Source organism: Pleurodeles waltl, chromosome 4_1 (assembly GCF_031143425.1).
Source record: "Pleurodeles waltl isolate 20211129_DDA chromosome 4_1, aPleWal1.hap1.20221129, whole genome shotgun sequence".
NCBI lineage: Eukaryota > Metazoa > Chordata > Amphibia > Caudata > Salamandridae > Pleurodeles > Pleurodeles waltl.
In genome coordinates, this window is record NC_090442.1 from 153612772 (window position 1) to 153630893 (window position 18122).

The following is an 18122-nucleotide window of genomic DNA, read 5'->3' on the forward strand; positions in this document are numbered from 1 at the left end:
TAAGCCCAGTGTAGGGATGCTAGGTTGTATACAGATCTGACAAGGGGGATGGTCAAAATAACTTTGATTTGCTAATAACATTGACACCATTTGACAGATTTACATGAAAGTTGAGATACGAAAATATGGTTTAACTGGAAAACATCACGTGCAGTTGATGGCTGGCTGCATGATTAGCCACAAGGCGGGGTTGGGTCTGCAGTCAGATCCTGCTGCTTACAGCTGAAGGCCATGCAGAACAGGGGGAGGCTTCAAGATGATACAAAGACATTATCATTCACCCCCACATCTACCACTGCAGTGGCGGTCGGAGTATTAAAGTGTCTGTCTATGTTGGCGGTTTCCACCATGGTCGTGGTTCCTTTTGTTTTTTCGCCGGCCTGTTGGTGGTATTGCCGCTGCTTTTACACTGACCGCCAGGGTTGTAATGAGGGCCATAGTATCTTGGCTGGGTCCCTGGGGAGAAAACATAAATAAAATCACACATAAGGGGTCAGGGTACCGCTATTCGTAGAGCATATGGAGGTGTCTCTAAGGAATCCCTCATGGGTCAACAGCCAACAGGAAACCACGTTTACCTTTCCATCTGAAAACATAGTTAACATGTTCAAAACTAAAAATGAAAAAACTGAAATTCCCCAGTTATGGTTAGCTCAGCAAAGCATTGTTCATACTCCTGCAATGTAACCCATAACTCACACACCAGATGCAATGCCATGACCTTACAATCTTTAGGCGCACACACATTTTCAATTTCAACACATACACAGTGGGCCTGTTTACACATTTGGTGGGCTGCGGAGGCCGCTGCCAGGCTGCTGACCTCTCCTTCGCCCTATTAGGGTGTTCCCATCATGCTGACGGCTGGAACATCCACGGCTGAATTGATCTTGGCTTCTCATGGAGTTGAGGCCACTGCAGCCGCAAGCGGGGCCTGGAGCACACTGCTACTACTCTATGTAGGAGGGTTTGCCAGACATAGCAGTCACCCTGTCATACAGTTTACCACATTCTGCACCCAATTATAGAATTAATGGGTAAATAACTTTTTTCTAGATTCACGATTTTCTATAATTTGCAAATGTAGTAAAACGGTGCCTGTTTCTGCATATAAAATGATGGCCATGTGCTTGCAAATGTGTTTAAATTCGCAAATCCATTATTTAATACATGTATTATTTTTACTATTTTTCAAATTCTCTGTGATCCTATTCTAACCTCTCAGGTCATTATGCCTCCCCTTCTGTCTGTGATTTTTTTTTCTTCACAAAACCGAATTAGTGAAATTTGCTAAATTTGTAAATTTCAAGATGACTAAACAAAATTCTTCACAAATTTAAACGTGATTAATAAAGCTCACAATTACATAGCTCGCAAGTGTAAACAGCCAAGATATATATACATTTGAACTTTTCAGTGCCCCGACACATTTTTCAAACCTAGAATCTTAAAAACCACCAAACAGATTCAGACATTAAAAAAAAAAAAAAAACTCGCTTTCTTAGTGAAATTCTGCATTCTTATTGGAGAATACATTTTTCTACGAGAGCTTGAGTAATGAGTGTAACTTCTCACTATTTTCCCCCTCCATTGATCTGCACAATACATGCCAAACCTTAGCCACTTTCCGAGAGACTGAATATTCTACGCAGATATGTCAAACAGGTATTTTACATTGAAATTGAGAGTTACCAATGACTACAGAGTTGTTGTTCAAACTCGGTACTAAATATGCATATATACGTTTTTAGGGAAATGGTTAAAGTTAAGATTTTGTTCTTTAATTGTGGGTACAACCCTGCAGAGTAATGCTTCTTGTAATGTAGCGATTCTTGATGGAAATGTTATTAACACTTGCACATTGGACATGATGTAGTGGTTGTGATGTAATAGTGGAGCACCACACAAATCCATCAATGCACTGCCACTTTAAAGACAATAGTCCATGTTTGTCCTGTTGTAGAGAGTTTTACATAGTCATGGTGGTTAGGTGATGTGAGACAGAAAGGGCTTGGCTATCTCAGAGGTTCAGTCTTTTGTTATCAGCAACAATCAGTTAACTTAATGAGCAGGATAAGGCCTCCTTTGTAGAGTGCACCAAGGTAACCCTGAGGAATGTGGAGCGGAGAGGCCATTGAACTTACTAACTCAATACATTTTGGAAAGGTGACCAAAAGGAGAACTTGTGATACTGAGCACGCTTATCAGAGAAGATGAACGCTTATCGAACTAGTTGGCAGCGCGTACAACCTCGGCTTGTGACGGACCATCTGAAGCCTTGAACCCCTTTCAGGGACTGTGTTGTCTGTGTATCTCTTTGTATTTAAATTCACTTTCAGGAGATAAACAGAGCTGTATATGTAACAGGTTAACTGTGGTCGCCCTTGTTAAAGCACAACACATTTATAACTATCAGTCCTATTCCACGAAGGGTAAATAAGGGAATCAGTACCAAGGGCCACAGTTAAAGGCAGATATGGGAGCCACACCAATGCTTAAATTGTCAAAAAAGGCGCGGGGTTCAAAGGAGGAGCTGCCTAATGCCTGTGTTGATGGGTACTAAGGCTGCCTGGTCTTGTCTTGATCCCACCTCATGCCTCTTTCATCCAACCCCACATTTCTTGTCTTTTTAGCTCATTCTTGCAGATTATTTTTGAGTTGTGCTTTCTCTCATCATCACTCTTTGTTCATCTTTATCAATTTTCTGCCTTTTTATGTCTTGCTGTGGATGAAAATCAGATGATGAAAAACTAGTACCGGTCAATGACACTGATTAAGCACGGGGGCTGTTTCTTAGTAAACATCCATGGGGTGGGGGGTGTCTGACTTAATTGGCTAATTCTGTTTTATGATTTAAATGGGCTTCTCATGTTTGCCTGGGGACCCAGCCAAGTCCATACTGCTGACCTATTGCCTGTGACCCACATCACCCTTAACTTTGCTCTTGTTCTGTGGTCTTGTGTGGCCTAAGGTTTGGACCGGCCATGTGGGAAACCAATCGGAAACCAGAAGAAACGCTGGCATGCCGGAGGACAGTACTTGGTCTCATTGGGAAGGGGGGTGGTCATCTGTCCACATGCCCTGCAGACAGTTTCCATGTATGATTTTCCGCAGAATATTGCACTTGTAACAGACCAGTGTCTGATTACTTAATCTCTTAAATGAGGAGTTGTCTTTTTTTAATGCCTATTTACAACAGCAGCATACTGATTGAGGGTCAAAGATACCGAAACCTAGAGTAAGAGCTGCTTTTTTTTTTTCTTAGTAGAGGTTACCAATTTTTGGCAACAACTCGGAGGTGAATAGTAATCTCTCACCCTGCTATTTTTTTTTTTTTTTATCTAGGCGGGCCTGCAAAATGCATTGACACCCAGCTGACGATCTCTGCATACCTAGTACTTTCTCTTGAGGACTTTGCATTGATAACATTATGTTGGAAAATTGGTATTTTCAATAGCCATGTATTTCAGTTTTCTTTTGTGTGCATGTCCAGTTGTAAAGGTGGAGGACTGTATAGTAAATTGATATGTCAGTTCTCTAACAAAGAAAATTCAATTGTATAATGGCATACCGCTCCAGGATGTGGCATTTGTTGGAAAAAGGCCCTCCCTGAAGGATCACCCCCCCACTTTTTGCCTTCCTCCCCCTCTTTTCTGACCTTATTTTTTTTGTCTTTATGACTCTGGGCACTTTACCACTGCTACCCACTGGTAAAGTGCATGTGCTTTCTCCCCCAAAAATGGGAACATTGGCCCAATTGGCATATTTAATTTACTTGTAAGTCCCCAGTAAAGGGCACTGCACGTGCCCAGGGCCTGTAGATGAAATGCTACTAGTGGGCCTGCAGCACTGATATTTCACCCACATAAGTAGGTCCTTCACCATGTCTCAGGACTGCCATTGCTGTTTGTATGCTTATCCACTCCATCTCTTTGTGGTTTGTGGTCTTTGTCCTAAGACTGTATGTGCAGATGTAGCTCACCTGACACCATAATTGTTTCTGCTTTGTGTGCATTCAATATATGTGCTGGCACATCTTTCACATTCTCCAGCTCCTTCAGATAATTCAGCAGCTGCAGCCAGTGCTTTATGCGAGAGAGGAAAGATGGGGAGGAAAGCCAACAAGTGAGAAAGGAGGAAAGAGAAAGATGAGCGAGGAAGAAGGGAATGGGGAATGGGGATTGTCTGAAAGTTTTGCTTTTGATTACCGCTCCGCCTTTGGCATTGACCCAGAAAGTCTAGGGCCTCCAACCGGCCATGAATGACCAGTCAAGAGCACGCTGCAAAGCACAGTATCATAAATGGGACTTTTAATTTTTTCCGTAGGGTGACTCACTAATTCTGTTTTTTTTTTTGTTTGTTTTGGATTTCTATTTAAGGAGGGTTGTTTGCATTTATTGTTGGATTTGGGGTGTAAACGGGCTTGTTTTGGGCTTAATTTTTGGACATGGTGTTTAATTTAGGTGTCTTTGGGCACAGTGCGCAGGACGTTTTGTGTTGCAGGAATTGTACTTTTTACTTTTGCACCTAAATCTAATACCACACACTTGGAGTCCTTGCCTGAGGGTGTTTTTGCACTTACATAATTATGTGTGCCTGCAAGTGATTTTTCGGGTTCCTAAATGTGATTTCATTACCCAAACGAGTTTCCTCACTCTTGTTGATGTTACACGTTAATACATCTTTGTTTCTAATTGTGTTTCCACAATCGTACCTACTTTGCATCTAAATGTGGTTTTTCATTGAAAGAGATTTTGCCCATCAGTATTATTTGTGCTGCTGTATGAACCCCCAGTCGTGTTGGTGTTGCACCAAGGGTGGTCTGACACTTCAACGTGCTGTCAGCCAGTTGTGAGGACATACTGATGCCCAACCTTTTCACCTATTGTGACCTCTCATTATAGCATGTTCTACCTGCACTGAGTGCTTCCTCAGTGCTAAATATTGCTGTTGTTCCACACTAACCCTGCTTCTCCAGAGCAACAGTTTATGGTTGATGTTATGGTGGCAACCAAACCTAAAAGCAAGTGAGCTTCTCTATTAGATCTGACTCCAGGAAGCATGTAACAACACCTCAGAGTTCCCATTTTCCCTGGAATATCCAAAACTACCTTCAAAGACTCCTAACACCAAGGCTTGATGGTGAGCCTTGAAGCCACAATCAGAGGCAAATATCATGGTCTGAGGCCCCAATAAAACTGACATACTTTTTATTATTAGTTTCTCCCCCTCCTCGATCAATACATTGTGCATTTCTGCTTACTGTTATCAAAGACTGCAGCAATCCCTTGTTAGAAATAATACTATCGCTGGTTGTTACAACCAGAAATGTGAACGACATAGCACACAGTATGACCCCGTCTTCTTATACCAACCTCCATACCCCAGCCACTTGGATACACTGAAGGCCCCAAAGGTGTGAATCATGGCTAGAAAGTTAAGAAGCCTAGATTGCAACATCTCCCGCTTCAGTTTCTACACTCCTCACCATTCATCATAATGCCAGCAAAAGTTAAGATTGTTGGAACCATAACTCAGAACGAAGGTACTCACACTGCTACGAGCCAAAATACTGTCAAGGAACTAACCTGCGGCAATCCCAGTAGCCATCGCCTGAAATTGATACCACCTCCCTCGGCCAATCAATCTCCTTGTCCAGACCAGCTGCACTAAAACAACAGCCAATATCGTGTCTCTCCACTGAAGGGACTGATTGGTGAGTATTAATGACTGTAATATATGAGCAGAGTACAAATCTCCTTTATTAACTGTTAGACCTCAGACTGAAGCTGCAACACCTGCATGCCATACTTCAAAGTCAGCTAGCAATGCTATCTCTCCTTCCCACAAGCACTGTCCTCCCAGTGACGTATGCTTTGCGTTTACTGCGTTTGTGCCTCTATTGCATTTTATCTATTCATGTATTTGTGTGCACATTTTACATTTATAAATGTGTGCTGCATTTAGTGGTCATTGCACAAGTTTATATTTTCACATAACATTCTAGGTTTTACAATTAATCTCTTAAATGTAAACTCAGCAGCTCAACAAACGCCCTGATTCAGTTTCTCATTATGTCAATTACAAACACAAAATCTAAACCACTGAGGCTGAATATCTGGAACGAATGAATGAATGAATGATTTAACACTATTTGTAAAGGACAGCAAATACCCGAGAAGGGCGGCCTGGTGCAAAAGGATAAACAGGTAATCAGGTTGGATAAGCAAAAAGTCATGTTTACACTCCCCTCAAGGAGTGCAGGCTCCTTACAACGCCTGGTAAAGTGTTCCAAAGGTTGGCTGCAAGAAGAGAAAAAAACACCTGCCACACAGAACGCCACACTAAAGCACACAAAAAGTGATGGAACCAAGGGATACCTGGCTGATGAGCCCTTATCAGGTCGAAACTGGTCCAAGATAGCTCGTGTTCTGATTTGGTGAGGACCTGGTCTGGCTGTTGGGCTGGACTGTTCCCTTAAGGGGCAGGGTCAAGGTTGATTTGCATATGGCTGGGTCCAAGCTGACGTTGCATGGTGAGCAAAAGAAGGATGGGTTTGGATGCTACCTGAGCGATTACCAGTGGTTACATAAATTGCACGCCTTTCTCCCATCACCTTTTGTATGTTTGACCTAGATCAACTGCACAAGAGGTGAGGGACCTTGACAAAATTGGCTGAAAAATGTCACAAATTGTGCAGTAAAAGTAAAGCTGAAATTTGTGCCTGAAATAGACAGATCGAGTTTCCGTAATGGCTCAATGAACAATACATAGCGCTGCAAAAGAGACCTAGGGCCTGATTTAGTGTTTGGGGGACCCCGAAAAAGGTTCCCATGGTGGTGGAAGGATAAATGGGAGCCCTGCATTCAAAAAAGTTGCACTGATGAGGAATGGTTGGCAACTTCGCCTTGACAGAGATGGTACTCTGTCGCCGTTGCGACCGAGTCCCCTCTCTGCCAAAGCCTAAATTAAGCCCTTAGTGCTTACAGCAGTTCTTAAGGCCCTTAGATTACTGTCACAGTCCTGTTAGGGCTCCATTCTCCCTTTAACTGTCACCAATTCCCAGGCCCCTCTCCCTCCCAGCACGCAGATACCAAGAGTCCGTTAATCACCACATTCTCACAGCATCCACTCAACCTTCTACAGCATGCAAACTCAGCAAATGCATACAGATTCACCATGCCACTGCTGTAGTAAATTCTGTTAAAAGATCCCTCGATCCTCCTTGAAGTGATCACCATTCAGTAAGTCTATGTAGGGCTAGGAGAGACAATTTGCTGAAAAGTGAATCTAGCGAAATCCACAGTATCTCCTAATTAGCGGCACTGGGCAAAAATATCCAATCCTCAGTAAAACATATAAACGGATGGGTTTCTAACCTGAACTGGGAACTCTACAATGGTTCATGGAAGTAACACCTGCTGTTGAATTTTTGTGCTCCTTGTAGGGGATTTGAATCTGGCAAAAAGGTGGATTAATTTTGAGACTAACATCCATGAGGAGCAGATTAAAACAAAATATCATTATGTAGTTCTAAACACATTGCAGGCATGTAGGGGGTATATGGGGTGTTGCATCGAGGCAAGAAACTAGTTGAGCTCATTAATTCACTGTGCCTTGGGTGTCTTAAATTATGGTTATAAGTCTGGAGAAATCCTTTTAAAGACGTTTATATTTGCTTCACAATTCATGTGTATTTCACTCAATCATATGAGTGCATTCCACTCCTGGAAACTGGAATGAAGTGCCTTCTTAAATATCCGTTTCTTTTCAACACCTCAAATCTATGCTTTCGAATATGGAACATTTAGAGGTTCAAGGTTAAGACACGGGTTGTACACTTCTTTCCGCAGCAAGGTTTTGTGAGTTTTTTTTTATTTTATTTTTTTACTTCACTTCGAAAATTCTGACAATTACCGGTTTACAAGATACTTTTATATTTGGGAGAGATAATGTTCACTTTTACCGAATCCAGCCATACTGTATGCATATTTATTTCTTTTCTATACATAATGTCATTGAGGAGTAGTAAACCGATGCTGCAATCACAAGCTGAGTGCAAATGCATGTTCTGTGCTTTCTGGGTGCACGGTTTGCACCCCTTATGAATTTGGAGCCAGATAGTTTCTCTGAGGTATACTATATGCTAAATCAGTTTGCCAGTTTAAATAGGGTTACACGTAACATAAATTGCCAAGTTCATGGTTTCATGCGTATATGACAGTAAAAAAAAATCAAACTTCACACAACATATCCCTTTTAGTCACTTTCATCGCAGTCTGTCATGAAACACACCGTTCGCGATATGAATTGGTATTGGACACCTGTGTTGTATCTCATTTATTTGATTTCTTTCCTGAGAAATATCATCAGTTCGTTTTTTCATCACGTCGGGCGTGGAGTGTGCTCTATTGAAATGAATTAGGTGCAGCATTAGTGTGAAAAATAAAACTTAAGTTTTTAAATTTTGAGCAGATAGACTAAAATAAAGTAACGTTCTGCGACACAAATTAAACACATTTCCAACTGTGACAGCAAACAAATGTAATCATATGGAGTAACCTGTTACTTATTACTGTAACTCCATAACTATATTACCCAAACCCTTAACCATATATCCAGTCGCAGCTCACTTCCCTAATGAGGAGGGGGCGGGGCGGCACGCAGGGGATGGGAGGTTCCACGCAGGAGCGGATCTTAAAATGATTTTTTTAAAAAAAACTTACCAGCTCCTCGCGCACAGCTCCTCTCCTCCGTCTCCTCCCTCAGGCACAGGCCTCCAGCCTGCCCTGCGGCCTCTCCTGACGCTGCTCTGAGCAGGTCAGGATTGGCTGGGAGCGCCCTGGCTGGGAGCTCCCAGGCAGACTGGGAGCTAGTGCAGGCTCTCTCCAGCCCAGCAACTGAGTTGCTGGGCTGGAGCGAGCCTACAGTGCATGTGCGTTTGGCCGGCCCATGACGGCCATCCAAACACACATGCGCTCTGAGGGAAGTGCACTGTGCACTCTCCTCGGTGGTCGTCACCCAGTGGCCCCGCCCCTTTCACCACGAAGGGATAATAAACATAGTTTATTATCCCTTTTTGGTGAAAGGTTTGCAGGTTCTGCTGCTGGCGGGGGGCAACGCTCCTCCACCCATATGGAGGAGCCGCCCCTGCATATATCCTTAGTCATTTACCAAAATCCTTTAACTTTACCCATATCTTTATAATTTATCGTATAGTTGTATATTATAGTTACATATCATATTTATATACTATAGTATAATAAAGCGGTTCTTAACCTTTTAACTGCTGTGGACACCACTGAATCATTACTGGGATCCGGGGGCCCCCACTGAGTCATTATTGGAAGCCATGGACCCTGGCCTAAGCAATTCTATGATTTGAACTTCAAAACAATCGACAAAAATACCAAAACAAGTATACACTAAACCAAACAAATGCTTAAGTATTGAATATGTGGTGTAATTCACAATCACATTTGGAAAGGTTTAAAATGTTACATTTCTTTGCTTCCTTGGTTGTATATCCTGCATTAATTTTAATTTTGTAAAACAGTTGCGGACCCCGTGAACAGGCCTCGCGGACCTCCGGAGGTCCCCGGACCACAGGTTAAGAGCGACTGTTATAGTACATGGTTAACTATATAGCCTTAACCCTTCTACAGCAAACATTTAGCCCTTTACCCTTAACTGTAAACCCATGTCTTTCCAACCCAACTCCTTTCCCCTTCACCCCTAACCTATATACTCTATGTTCTACACCCCTAAACCTATACCTCTAATCCTATACCCATAACACTCATTGGTATATATGCCAGTAAATACTCCCAAAACCTTACCCTTTAACCCCTAATTCCATACCCTTAATCTCCATACTCTTCAATTCTTGCGCTTAACCCTTTAGCTCAGTACCCTAAATTCTTTAGCCGTTAAACCCAAGCCTTATTTACACTTGCCAACTCCATGGCTGCATTCTGCCTCAGACTTGGCAATTTCTCCAGTACCCTAAAATAGCAACGACGGCCCATGGGATTTTGCAGTCTTTCCCTGAGGCTCCCTTGGAATCTCGAATACTGGTGGCCATGTTTAATTTAAGGGGTGGCTGTAGATCGGTATTGCGCTTATACAGGGCCCTGAGGGAAGACCTACTGTCTGTCAAGTTTCCCTGCACACCAAATGGCATAACATACTGGGGACATCTGTATCAGCAAAGGAATGGGTCACCATACACAGGGGGCGGATCAATCATGACTACGTCCTCTAATGCCTGGTTTAAAGTGGCACAATTGAATGGTATACATCAGGTGTACCTGACCCCCCACTTCCCTACACTTCATTTACCCTATTAGATCCTTTTCCGGCCCCCAATGCAATCATATGGATGCAGATTTTACACACATGGTTTGGGGATGCCCACATCTAAGCGAGTATTGGAATAAGGTACTTACGTCCCTAAACATAACAAAGAGTTGGACCACCCCCAGAAACATAGGGCAATGTCTACCAGATCAGATTCTTGTTAAAAAGAAAAAGAAGATAAGCAGAAAATTCCTCCTTTTAGGGCTCACGCTGGCTAAACATAGAATTGATATCCAATGGCTATACCTGATGGCCGTGAAGTATGCTGAATGACTGAGACATGGTTGAATGGTTGAATGCGGAGGAATGGCACATGCGAAAGTCAAGTAGAGACAATAAACCGGAGAATGACCTGCAGACATGGGCTGAGATGCTCACTGATTTGCTAGATCCTCCAGATGCCTGTCCTCCATGAACTGTGACATGAAGGGAGTGGGATTCCTCCATAGGACTGGGGTGGGGGGGGGGGACTCAGGGTCACACCTAGGGGTAGATTGTAGTGGTTGAATTTGTTTTATGAAAATGCTATGTACGATTTCCCCTAAATAATAAGTAGGGACCGAGTACATGGAAGGGCGATCCAGAAGGAGGAAGGGAGGTTTTAAATGATTGTTGTTGTAATCCAATATGTCATTATAACAATGTCACATTGATTTCACTAATGCATCTTGATATCATACAAATGCCAATAAAAACATATACATAAAAAACAAGCCTTATACCCCAAACACTTACTCCTATACCATTAACTCCAACCCTGATAACCTACGCACCTAACCCCATTCTCTAAACCATTAACTGTATACCTCAAACACTTAATCCTGTGTACCACGCCCTTAGCTATATACTTTTAACCCTGCATCATTAACTTCAAGCCCTAACCTTGTACCCTATAACCTTATACCCTTAACCTCTAACGCTTTTTCCTTTCAGCTCTTTTTGACTGTCTTACTTCAATACATTTTGGGAGTAAATATTTTAGGGAGTGCTCCTTTTTCAAAGTATGTTTACGCCAATAATGTCCATATGCTGTGAGAAAAATGCTTCAAGTTTGAAGAGCCAGTATCTGGAGTTGAGGTTCATGTGTTGCCTCACATATCTATTCATTTCTCCAATACCTGACAGGTTTTTTCTTCTTCTTCCTATCAGATTGAAGATGGAAACCTTTACTGTGTGGTCACAGAGAGCAAGACAAAGAATGATCAGCCGATCAAAAATGGCAACATATCCTCTCACAAAAAGAATGACTCCAACAAACTTGCCTACTGTGTCACTGATGTACCACCGTGGTACCTGTGCATCCTTCTGGGTATTCAGGTGAGAAGGGTAGGAGGCAGTCGTGTGGACTGACAATCACCAGGTCAGACATAGCCTTTGGATTATCTGTCCAGTGCATGGGTCAGAAACGTGAGCATGCTTTCCCTGTTGTTTTCCAGAAGCCCTAGGTATCTGCTGCTAAGTTCTCCAGGGAAAGAACAGTAACAGATATATCACACCTAGCACTATTTAGTAGCAAGGACATGTAAACTCCCTTCTTCTTAATAAAACGACCAGGCTTGCCTTAAATTAAAACTCATGAATACATTTTGCTGTAGGAATGTGGGGCCCTGAAAAGTGTAGAGCCTGAGTCATAATTCTGTTTCTGCCCTCCCCCATCCATGTGATAGCCATGGGGATATGCAAGGTCTGGCCAGCACTAGGATGGGCTGTCGCCATGATAATGGTGTTTCTTCCCTTTTTTTAGGTGATAGTACATGGAGTTCAAAGGTGGTGGAGACGCGCAGTCTGCTTTCAGACATCCTAGGCAGGCCCCCAAAGTCTCTCGATCTGATTCTAGACACCCTCACTCTCCTTACACAGACCCCAAGCACACTCTCAGAAACCCCAAACTGACTCACAAGGACCTGCAGCAGGCCCTCTGTTCACTCCTTCGACACCTCCACCTGGACCTTAGGAACACCCACCTGACCCTCTGCATGCCTTTAGACTGTATCACAAGTATGTATATAGCCTCAATCAACTTTCTAAGACCCTTGTTGAGCCTTCAGACCTCTCCATCATGCCATAAGAAACTATCAGCGTGCTTTCAAAGACCCTCAGACTGTGTTAATGCACGTGGTGCTTAAACACTCTGGATCAGTCCACATAGATCTACGGTATGCTTCAGAGAATGCGCTCAAGAGACCCTTAGCTTGTGTTCATTCACAGCAAACTGGTACTCACCTTCCACCAGACAGTCCTTACAGACCATTAGGTTGCCCTCAGACTACCCTTAGTAGCACCTCAAAAGACCCTTGTTGAACTCTCAACCAGCCCCCTGAGCTCACCTCCTGATAAAACCAGCCGGCTTCAGAAAGCATTTTAGACACCCTCATCTTTGGTCCTTAGACACTTTTTCAGCTGGTCAGTATACACCCTGAGATATCTGGTCCTCTACTGGCCAAAAATTTCCTGGTATTAAGTGACTGGGAAGATAGGCAACCTTGCCTGCCCATCCTCAAGCTTCTTCACTGCAAACCAGGAGAGTTTACTTATGTCACAGGAGAACTGAAATTCCAAATTATTGATCTGTAAAAGTAGTATTCTCATACTGTGTGTTTTATCTCCGCTCACCAGCACTACCTGACTGCCTTGGGTGGAATTGTGGCCATTCCACTGATCCTGTCCAAAGGGCTGTGCCTGACACATGACCCACTGACTCAAAGCCACCTCATCAGCACCATCTTCTTCGTCTCTGGAATCTGTACCCTGCTTCAAGTCCTTTTCGGAGTCAGGTTAGTGAAGCTTTGAACCTTCTGAATTAAGATGCTTGTTTTAATCTGCACTGCCAAAATATGGACCATTTCCTTGACAGTCTAAACCCTCTCTTTTTCTAAATAAGACCCTCTCCTGGATGGATCCCAATCTTTGAAGTCATTTTTTTTGCAAATGATCAAGTTCTATTTGGAACAGATCCACAAACAATTTGGCATTTGAAAAAAAGGGTACACGAAGACAGGTTTACTTACATAGGTTCCAAAACATCCTATTATACAAAATGCATCACTTGGCGTAATTTACTGAATGTTAAAGAGAGTGATTGACTGGGAAAGAATGGGTGGCTGGGTGTTGTGTGACAGATAGTATGTTTATGATTCTAAACAGTTTCCATAGTTATGGTACCAGGGTATTGAATCTTTAGGCCCTCATTACAACTTTGGAGGTCTTTTTACAAGACCGCCAAAGCTGGGGGCGCTGAAAGACTGCCAGTGCTGGTGGTCTTAAGTCTGCCGCATTATGACAGCCATCAGCCAAAATCGTGTGGAAATCCGACAGCAGTCATGCTGGCGGTCAGAGGGAAAGAGGCAGTTCCGCTTCCAGCACCGCCACACCAAAAGGATGCCGCACGCCGAATTACGACTGATACTGATGGTGGGGTGCTGCCGATGGTGGAAGCGCCGGGACCTGTCCCCTCCCGGGCGACCTCCTTTATGGATGAGGTAAGTGATCGTCCGACAGGGAAGGGGGTGGGAGTGTATATGTGTGTGCGTGTGTGAGTATGTTTGTGTGTGAGTGTCGTGAATGTGGGGGGGTGGTGGGTGCATGTTTGTTGGTGAATGCAGATGGATGGGGTGAGTGTGTGTGTGTGGTGCAGAATGGGGCGGTATGGAGGGGGGCGTAAAAGGATGCATGCGGGTGAGGGAGGTGTGAATGTGGGTATGTGCTGGAGGGGGAAAGAGGGAGTGAATGCGTGCATGTGAGTGGTGTTTGGGGATGTTTGTCAGTGTGAATGGGTGTGTGCATGTTGCGTTTGCGTGGATAAGTGGGGTTGTGTTTGTATGTAGAAGTGAGTGAGTTATGCGTGCAGGTATGTGGAAGTGCGTGTGAGTGTATCATGGCAACAGAAATGCTTATTCCTGTTGCGAGGATGCAAGACTACCAGCTTTTTCTGGTGATGCGACTGCCAGAAAAATGCTACCGTCTCCTGCGTCGTAATACCGCTAGCGGTATTACGGCATCCGCCATGCTGGATGTGCTCACCTCCAGCCCGTCGGACCGCAGAAGAGCGGTAGGACGGGAGGAGTATCGGCGGTTTGGCTTCGGCCAAACTGCCAAACTCGTAATTTGGCGTTCTTCAGAGACCGCCACCGCGGCCCATGCGGTTTTCAGACTGCCAGGGTCGTAATGAGGGCCCAAGTCTGATTTGCATATGGCTAGTGTCGTTGAATAGGGGCAAACATTGATTGACAGAAATAAGGCCAGAGGCTGACATTAATTCAAGCCTTCCACCCATCACTACTCTTGTTTTTCTTAGAAAGATGCCCTAAGTGCAACTGGTATACCCAGAGGTATGCCAACCATTTCAATTGTTTCCACACTGATGAGGTCCAATAAAGATGAAACTGGTCTGGTGTTTCTTGTGTTCCCATTTAGTAGGAAAGGCAGATCTTCTATCGTAGTTGTTTTTCATTTGAGTTTCTTCTCACTGTCTGGTTATACATTTTATTCTGAACGTCAGGTATTCTTAGCTTATGACTACATTTTGCCCCATCCTGATGTGTTACTGGTATGCCGCAGTTTCATCTGGGTGCACTCTATCAACATTCACCGATCATTAACATGTGGTAAGGGAAAGGATGGGTGGCATCTATCCTATCTTCCATCAGCCAGCATCAGGGAGTCACAGACAAGGGCAGAAGTGCCAGGATTAAGATGACCTTACTTTATTCTCGTCCAAGGGAAGAGGAGATCACAGAAGACCTTGGGAGGTGGCAAAAAATTAACATCTGACAGTTTCGCAGATGAAGAAAATCCAGGAAAGATGTGTTTGAGTGGCACATTTTTTAAACAACTGGCGACGAATCTCGTGTACAGAAAATCATCATTCAACACCCTTCTGACCAAGCACCCCATCACGGGGTAGAGTGCAACCAGTCTGCGAAGTATTACACTATATTGCACGTTTTTGTGTACCTTTCAGGCAGGAACAGGACCAAGTCCGATTTACATATGGCTAGTGGCGTGGAATTGTTGGCAAAAATGGAAGGACAGAAATGAGGCCAATGGCTGAAATGAATTCAAGCCCCCCACTCATCACTTGTTTTTTTCAGAAAAAAATACTGGACATTAGTTTGTGTTTAGGTATTCTGGCAGCGGCACAAGCCGGTGTTAAATCCTAAGAATTCTTCATCAAATGATAGCATCCCTCTGATAGCTTCACTGATAATTAGGCAACAATTTAGACAATTGTCAAAAATCTTTTACTCATTTTGTATGTGTTTGCTGTATTAAAATGTATAGTTCAAAGGGCAATTTTCAGACTGGCCTTGCCCTAAAGATACTGCCCTGATTTTACAATGCAGCCCGATAGCAATCCTACTGTCACATGCCTACTTATGTCCTCTCTTGCTTCATCCCCTTAAGCTTCTACAATTATTTGCTAAGGCTTTATACATCAGTTACAATTCCTTTGGACTAGCCTAGACAAGCCTGTTGTGTGTAAGACACTCCCACAGGAGGTGCGGGCTGGCTGGTAAGGCATCTCTACAGGACCTCTCTGCAGCTGGTTGCCATGTTCCAGTCCTCTCAGCGGCTGCCTCCAGCGTTTGCTGGAGACTGCGTCTGAAATGGGACAAAGAGTAGGCTGGACAAAGAGCTGCCTTGTATTGCCAGACCCCTGAGCGGGGTAAGCAGTGATAAGCCGCTCCACGTTCAGGCTTGGTGCTGGGCCAGAGGATTTGCCTCACAATAGTTCTTTCTGTAGGTGGTCCAGACTTCCTGGATTTGCCCTGACAGTCCTATTTTTTTTTTTTTATACAGCCCACTTTTATTTTCAATTAATACATAGATGTCCTGGTTTCTGAGAAAGAGTGGGTGAGAGTTCTCATTAGTTATGGGATAAGTGAATGCTCACATGTTCATCAGCCCTTGTCTCACATCAGGGGCAGAAGCTGAAATCTTTAAAGAATCGCGTGCTGTGCTGCCTCGCCTCATTCGCACCGCAAAATAGGTTTTAAAGTTTTTTTTTACTTTCTGTTACTTGTAGTCTTCTTTTACCATTATAGATACAAGATCACAAGGGGAGTATGCTTTTTCAGGTGTGATATAAGTCAAATTGAAATCTTCACTCTTTCTTGTACTGTCCATTCTTTTTGAAATAGATGTCCACCGAATCTGAAATGCTGGTCTTTTGTCTTTTGTATAGGTAGTCTATTTTATACGTTTGTCGGATGTGGCAGTGTAGACCTCAGACCTTGTGGGTGAGTGCTTTCAATGGTCCCATCTCTGTCTATGGTCATCCCGTTTTTTAGTTCTTCAAATAAGGTCAATATATTGTTCAGTTTTCTGGTTGTCCTTCAGTGTTTTTCAGTCAAGTCCTAAAAAAAGAAGCGGGCGAGAACTAAACAAGTTAGGCAGTATACAAGTGACATCATGGTGCATGTCATCATCTTGCATGACATCACGGGGTGAGATCGCACATGGAAGCACAGGAAGTGTCATCATAAGAAGTGACATTGTACCTTAAGACCTCACACGTATGTTTTGCGGGTCTAATATGAGTACATTTTAGTGGATTACAATGTTTAATAAATGAGACATCATGTTGGGGTTGTGCTAAAAAAAAAAAAGTGACACAACCCCAATGCAAAATATGGGCCTCAACTTATGCATTTCTTTTTTAAAACCCTGTCACAAAGAAATTGGGAACAAGGAGAAATGTGGCAATAAATCTCTTCTGCTGAATTGGTTACAAAGTCTGCATTTTAAAATATCAAATGGGGTTAAGGAAGCTTCTACCTAGATGTTTGTGTGCCAACTAAATCTCAGGAAATTATTATAATGGTAAGATAACTCTAAAGGTTAATGCACTTGCTGAAGAGATCTGTTTTTGTCTAGTTCCAGATTTGAATCAAATTAGCATTAAGGGTTAAGTGTCTCCTGCAAAGCACATCAAGTAACATGCAGATGGCACATTTTATTTTATGTAGGTCAGTATGTGAGTTACTGCTTTTAACAGAGATCCTTTTGTTACTTGCAGTTCATAAATTGTAATCCTTCTAATATATCACAATGGGCTATGAAGGAGATGTGACTCCCTCTACCTTGTAACCCTGACTGTTGTATGTAAGAGGTCCTGTACATTGATTTACACACATATTATTTATTGTCGATGTACAATGTTTACACATAATGTAAAGTGCTCTGACATCCTGCATTGGGATGAGTAGCGCTATAAAACAAAATAGTGGTATTTAAATTGTTATTTATGTAAACACTAGGTGAGTCCAACAGACCTGACATTCTTACAGTTCGTGCATATATCTTACATCCAGGGATTATATAAAGTCAAAAGCGTGCCTCTCTTAAGTACTTGTGAAGTGACAAGCTGTGTGCCTTTTTCCCCTCCATTGCATTCAGCTGTGAGGCTCCTGATAACGCGTCCCAACTTTGGTATCTATTTAACATCTAAATTGATAGATCAATAACCTAATCAATATTCACAATAACTAAGCAATCAAACTGATCAACAACATTTATTAAGAATGAAAGCACACCATGACCTTTCAGCCATGAATAACCACACAAATCTAGTAAGATTTTGCATATTTATTTCCTATTAGTTACAATCTACTCGCATATTCATTAGTCTCAATATCAGTAAGCACATCAACAAAACTACGATATAGCAACTCGAATAAGACTTTATCAGAGCATAGATCATGAACATTAGGACAAAGCACGACGTCAACATGAATCAGTCTTTAGCAGAGTAGCATTAGTAC

The 18122-nt window shown here is 42.9% G+C and overlaps 1 protein-coding gene across 1 annotated transcript in view; it reads left to right on the forward strand.

The window, feature by feature from the left end:
• Nucleotides 1-18122, forward strand: part of LOC138287493 (solute carrier family 23 member 1-like) — a 293360-nt gene that overhangs the window by 120073 nt on the left and 155165 nt on the right. The window contains exons 2-3 of the mRNA XM_069227946.1: nucleotides 11509-11676; nucleotides 12976-13133. Coding sequence (XP_069084047.1) covers nucleotides 11509-11676; nucleotides 12976-13133 — 326 coding nt within the window. The remainder of the gene's footprint in view (nucleotides 1-11508; nucleotides 11677-12975; nucleotides 13134-18122) is intronic.